This window comes from Taudactylus pleione, unplaced genomic scaffold, assembly GCF_031769625.1.
Source record: "Taudactylus pleione unplaced genomic scaffold, aTauple2 ptg000019l, whole genome shotgun sequence".
NCBI classification, from domain to species: domain Eukaryota; kingdom Metazoa; phylum Chordata; class Amphibia; order Anura; family Myobatrachidae; genus Taudactylus; species Taudactylus pleione.
In genome coordinates, this window is record NW_028284421.1 from 36,158,764 (window position 1) to 36,165,283 (window position 6,520).

General features: G+C 47.8%; 1 protein-coding gene across 1 annotated transcript; it reads right to left on the bottom strand.

The window, feature by feature from the left end:
- Window positions 1–1,288: 1,288 nt before the first annotated feature.
- LOC148540541 (lamina-associated polypeptide 2-like) lies at window positions 1,289–5,588 on the bottom strand. The gene is made up of 2 exons (XM_088444767.1): window positions 5,477–5,588; window positions 1,289–2,166 (listed from the first exon to the last, which is right to left on the bottom strand). Exons 1-2 carry the CDS (start codon window positions 5,586–5,588, stop codon window positions 1,289–1,291), a joined length of 990 nt encoding a protein of 329 aa, XP_088300893.1.
- Window positions 5,589–6,520: the final 932 nt, after the last annotated feature.

The window sequence follows — 6,520 nt, forward strand, 5'->3', positions numbered from 1 at the left end:
GGACCCTGACTGCTCGGCCCCTCAGAAAGTGAGCTGCTGTCTGTAATGCATAGAAAACTGCTCTTAACTCCAATATGTTGATTGGAAGACTCGATTCCTGTGCTGTCCAGCGTCCCTGGAAGTGATGCTCCAGAACTACTGCCCCCCCAGCCTCTTAGACTTGCATCCGTGGTAAGAAGCGTCCAATCCCACTCTCCGAATCTCTTTCCCTCCGCAAGGTGAACTGAGTTTAGCCACCACAGTAGGGAAATCCGAGTCTTGGGTTGTAACCTGACTCTTTTGTGAAGAAACAGGTGGGATCCTGACCATTGTGATAAGAGATCTAGCTGAAAAGGTCTGGAGTGAAAACGACCGTACTGGACAGCCTCGAAGGCTGTCACCATCTTCCCCAGAAGTCGGATACATGCATGAACCGAAACCTGCCGACGTCGAAGGACCAACCTCACCATCTCCTGAATGGAAGTTATTTTGTCCTGGGGAAGGAACACCCGTTGAGACACTGTGTCCATGATCATTCCTAAAAACTGCAATCTCTGTCGGTTGCAGATGCGATTTGGGAAAATTCAGGATCCATCCATGACGAATGAGGAGGTTGTGCGTCACGGTGATGTCCTGTAACAGTTGATCCTTGGAATTCACCTTCAGGAGTAGGTCGTCCAGGTACGGAATAATAGTGATTCCTTGTTTCCGAAGGAGACTCATCATCACAGCCATAACCTTTGTGAATATCCGTGGGGCCGAAGATAAGCCGAAGGGCAAGGCCTGAAACTGGAGATGTGAATCCCGAACTGCGAATCTCAGGAAAGCCTGGTGAGGTGGCCAAATGGGAATGTGCAGATAGGCGTCCTTGATATCTAGAGATACCATGAACTCGCCCGCCTCCAAGCCTGCAATTACCGACTGAAGAGACTCCATCTTGAACCTGAAGATCCGTAAGTATGGATTGAGATCCTTTAAGTTTAGAATGGGTCTGACCGAACCGTCTGGCTTTGGAACGACAAAAAGACTGGAGTAAAATCCTTTTCCCTTCTGATGACTGGGGACTTGGATTACCACTTTCATGGACAGAAGCCTGTCTATTGCTTTCTGTAAGACCACACTTCTGTCTTTGGAAACTGGCAAACCTGTGGTAAAAAAACGATTTGGGGGTTGCAGTTGAAAATCTAGCTTGTAGCCCCAAATTATTAGATCTTGGACCCAAGCGTCCGCACAGGTTTCCGTCCAGACCTCGCTGAAGTCCCGAAGACGAGCTACCACTCTGGGGTCCCCCAGGTGAGAGGGAAGCCCGTCATGCACTGGGTTTAGAAGTGGACTTAACTTCCTGTAGACTCGAGCCTCTGCTGGCTGCGGTTCTACTCCGACCTCTGGTACCACGGGACGTTGATGATCCTCTGAAATGACCACGTGAACGACCCGGGGCCCGAAAGGACCGAAATGAAGGTCCTGAGTGAGATCGTCTAGGTGGAGGAGCTGCAGATGGTAGAAAAGTGGATTTACCTCCAGTAGCCTGAGATATCCATTTATCTAGTTCTGCCCCGAATAGTACATGTCCAGTGAAAGGAAGTGCTTCCACAGCCTTTTTGGATTCCGCATCAGCCTGCCAAGTTTTGAGCCACAGCGCCCGCCGTGCTGAAATTGCCAGAGCTGAAGTTCTGGAGGCAATAGAACAAACATCCTTAGACGCTTCTCCAAGGTAAGCTGCCGCTTCACCTATATGTTCTGCTAATGGAATGAGTTCCTCCATTGGTAGTTGATCTTTCATTCCGTCCGCCAATTGCTTAGCCCAAATTTCAATAGCCTTGTTAGTCCAGCAGCTAACGATCGCTGGACGAAGAGTCACCCCTGCAGCGGTGTAAATGGACTTAAGAGTGCTCTCCAGTCTCCGATCGGACATGTCCTTTAAAGACGTGACTCCTGGAACAGGGAGCGTAGTCTTTTTTGACAATCTCGATACAGATGAATCTACCGTAGGAGGAGTTTCACAAGCCTTTCTATTATCTGCTGGAAAAGGGTAAAAAGATAATAAACGCCGGGACATCTGAAATTTTTTATCTGGATGTTCCCAGGCTGTCGTTAGAAGAGAATCCAGCTCTTCTGATACAGGGAAAGCCGTAGCTTGTCTTTGTTTCTTAAGAAAGAAAGACTGTTTTGCAGGACCTGAGTCCTCTTCCTGTATGTGCAATACCTGTCGTATTGCAGCAATCAAGGCTTCTATTCCCTCTGATACCTGTTCAGGATCAGACTCCAGAGGCTCTTTAGGCGAATCTGGGGCATATTCACCCTCTTCTAATTCGGGCATATCCTCCTCCTCTGGGTCATCCCAATGGAGGACTGAGGGTAACAATCTCTTTTTAGAGACCTGCGGAGCGGACGCCATTGTCATGGCTCTGGAAATCCCCTCCATAGAAACAGCTAGGGATCTCGCCCATGCTGGTTCCTCTGTAGCAGCTGACCTATAAGCCTCTCTTTCTCTGTGAGAAGCCTCCAGTTCAGCCGAGAGAGAGGACATAACGGATGTAACCTGCGTCCAAGACGGTGGTTCTGACATCTCTGCAGATTTCTGATCCGTATAACAACCGTCACACAATCTGGAGGTAGATGACTGTCCCTGTGTAAATTTTACTCCACACTTTTTGCAGGTAAATAACTTTTGCGAAGCCTTAGACCTGCCAGTCATGCTACATACAGACCCCACACAAAACACAAAGAGGTTAAGTGACAGGGTAAGAAAAACAGAATATACTGGGGTACAGAGAGTTTGGAGACAGTCACACTTGCCCACAACAGCGCTCCTAGCAGAGCCAGAATGCCAGGCAAAGGCTTAATTATTATTATGCTCCAAAATGCTCACTTTACATCAGCCTAAACCCCTGCTGTGATACATACAGGTCTGTAGGCTGTCCAGCGCTGCCTGCCAGCAGTCTGCAGAGAAACGCTAGGGCTGATGGGAGGCAGGAGGGAAGTCGGAGCTAAGCTCCGCCCCCTGCATTCTAGCGCCGTTCTGTAAACGGGCGCTTCCCAGTGCATTCTTTATTTATATATATACTGCCTCTGCAGTATTATGCTGAGCCACCTAAAGCAGGGACAATGCCGGCTACCCTGCTAGTCAGGGAGCCGGAGCGCACAGAAAGCCGCCTCTAATAGCCTTAAACTGGCTTCCCTGCTAATCAGGGAGCCAGCTGTACATAGAGAGACGCGCTGGCTGTACTGCCGTCGGCGCGCTCTCTGGTGTCTGTGAGGCCGCCTCTGATAGCCTTAAGCTGGCTTCCCTGCTAATCAGGGAGCCAGCTATACATAGACAGAAAGACGCGCTGGCGGCTGAGCTGCCGCCGGCGCGCTCTGAGAAGCCGCCTCTGTCCGCTAAGCTGGCTTCCCTGCTAATCTGGGAGCCAGCTGTACATAGATACGCGCTGGCGGCTGACCTGCCTCCGGCGCGCTCTGAGGGGGGTCTGAGAAGCCGCCTCTGACCTGCTAAGTTGGCTTCCCTGCTAATCAGGGAGCCAGCTGTACTGACAGAGACGCGCTGGCTTTACTGCCATCGGCACGCTCTCTGGGAGGTCCTGTGAGCCCGCCTCTGTCAGTGCTAAGCTGGCTGCCCTGCTAATCAGGGAGCCAGCTGTACTTATAACTAACACGCTGGTGTGCCTAATGTATCAATAAGCTGGCTGCCCTACTAATCAGGGAGCCAGCTGTACTCACAGGGAGACGTTGGAGGCTTCCTGCTTCTGCCGGCGGCTGGCTCTGACTGGGGGGTCCGCAATGCGCGCTGCATGCAGCGGCATGTGGCCCCCCCCTGAAGACTGAGGTCTCAGGTGTCGGGGACCCCAGGCGAAGTGCATGCACTAGCGAGTGGGTCCCCTCCGGCAGCGTCCCGCGTAGCAGACAGGCAGTTGCAGTTACTGCCTGTCTATCCTCAGTTGACGAAAGGTTAAGTGAATTATTAAAACCTATGCTAGCCCTAAGAGCAGGAGAGATCTTTTTAATGACCTGCTCCCACTCGGGCACAAACTAATACTGGCCTATAGGGGGGTATAGAGGGGAGGAGCTAGTCACACTTCATTTAAATTTAAAGTGCCGGCTCCACTCAGCACCGTCTATACCCCACTGTCTTAAAGTCCTCCAGTGTCCCCTAGTGGATGAAGGAGAAAAGGGGTGCTTCCATACTGAGACTTGTAGTGTCATGCAGGAAAAAGAAAATGCAGACGTACAGTCTAAACAGTAAGAATACTAATAGATGTAGTATAATGAGTTTATTAGCATGCTTAGTCAAAAGTGCATGCCCATCTACCAACGCATTTTTGGGCAGAACGTGCTATGAAACTCATTTATATTCCATGTTAATTGTAGTTTATCATAATCATTTTGACTATCAGTATTCTTAGTCCTTAGAGTGTGCACATGCATTTTATTTTTCCTACATGGCACTACAACTCTCTGCATTGTAGCACCTTTTGTTATGTTTAATATTAGGTGTTTAATATTGTGCAGTCCAGCCTCCCCTTCCCCCCTGTATTTGTGTATGTAAAGTACACTTGAAGGCAGAGACTCCTTCTGCCTGGAACTTGCACCCCTCCCATCTGCCCTTGTGACTTTAATCAGTACAGATTTCTTCATTGCTGTCTACATATTAGAATGGGCACTATAATTTGTAAGTCCTGGATAAATTGACATAATGTGTTAGCATTAGGGGCCCATCTGATGGGGTCACCTTGATGTGGTAGATGGGCATGCATTTTTAGCCAAACATGTGCTAAGAACCTCATTTATACTCCATGTTATTTGTAGAGTTTATTATAATTGTTCTGACTACCAGTATTCTTAGTGCTCAGAGTAAACCAACAAAAATATTTATCCAAATTACTTCTTTGTTAGTATAATGCTAATTTTAAAAAGAGAAAGTACAATGGGGCAAAGATGTTTAATTAAAATTTACTTCCATAAGTTGTAAACAGTATATTTCCTTTTGGTCTTGGGAAATGCCTTTATTTTAAAATAAATTATAAAGGAAATTCTTCCTGCACATTGTGACGGAGTTATGTTACAACACAGGAAACAGCGATGTTACAGAGTTATTATACACAGATTTACCATATACAGTTTCTGTTTTAGAGCAGCTAGCATTGGTCTCTTATAGATCTATACAGTTTTAGCGTTTCCCCGCAGCTTTCCTCGCGTGGATGTCTGTTATTGCTCAGCGGAACTAATTTTACAAAGACAGTAGTGGCATCTAATATTGTGATGTAAATTTTATATTGTAGACATTTGTCAACAATATTTGCAATTATTCCTTCAGGAATTAACACAAAAAGATGCTTGGGGCTGGCCAAAAGATCTACGACTGTAACACTAAGCATTTGTCCCTGCGACTTGTTGATAGTCATAGCAAAGCAGACGCTTACAGGAAACTGCAGGTGCTTGAATTGAAAAGGAAAATAGTTGGGGATAAGGGGTATAAGTGGTATAAACACAGTCTCACCTGCACCAGATCCCGTTAGAATATGTGGCTCAATTAGGTTCCTCTGTAGAGCAGTGACTTTAAGTCGAGTTCCATTGCATATCTTGGGCGGAGTCAAGTTCCGCAGAAGCATGATCGGTACACCAACTTTCAGGGTAATGCTGTGCGCTGGAAGTCTAGCTGCAGTATCTTGTAGATCCCAAATCCATTGCTACTTAACCTACAGTAACACTGAAAGGTTGCAAAAAAGGGGAGGTGGAAAGTATTGTCTTTTTGTTGGCGCACGTATGGAAAAGATTTGATAACAATTAAAATGTAACTTTTATTATGTAAAAAATATGAGATATGGTAAGAACTTACCCTTGTTATCTCTATTTCTACGAAGTCATAGGGTTCCACAGAATACCTTGGGGTATAGGTGTGACGTCAGTCGCAGGGCACCAAAGAGTTAAGCTTTCAGCCTCCCAGGATGCACTGGGTCCCCCTCCTATACCCCGCCCCCGAGCGAAGGCACCTCAGTTAGTTACCAAGCCATAGGCCGGAGGAGGAGAAGGAAGAGAGAGAACAAAGATCTGGACACATACAAGAATCACATTCTCACCAGAGGGAGACGGAAAACCGGTGACCAGAGCAAAGCCCATCTGCAGCACAGGTGCGACAGGGCGGGAGTCCTGTGGAACCCTATGGACTTCGTAGAAATAGAGATAACAAGGGTAAGTTCTTACCATATCTCATATTTTCTACTTCAGGGTCCATAGGGTATCCACAGGATACCTTGGGGATGTCCCAAAGCAGTATCCTTTAAGGGTGGGGACGCTCCTGTGCTGAAAGGAGAATCCGCCGCCCGAAGGAAGCATCCTGAGAGGCGAAGGTGTCAAACCTGTAATACCTCACGAAGGTATGGACAGAGGACCACGTAGCAGCCTTGCAGATCTGGACTGCAGAGGCACCACGTCGAGCTGCCCACGAAGGACCCACAGACCTAGTGGAATGAGCCTTCACAGAAGGAGGAACCGGCAGGCCTTCATGAAGATAAGCTTCAGAAATAGCCATACGGATCCAGGC

Coding starts and splice junctions, on each gene's coding strand:
- LOC148540541 (XM_088444767.1), bottom strand. CDS start 5,588: ATGCTTCTGCGGAACTTGACTCCGCCCAAGATATGCAATGGAACTCGA. Junction 2,167..5,476: donor TCTAACGGGATCTGGTGCAG/GTGAGACTGTGT, acceptor ACATACAGGAAG/AGGACTCAGGTCCTGCAAAA.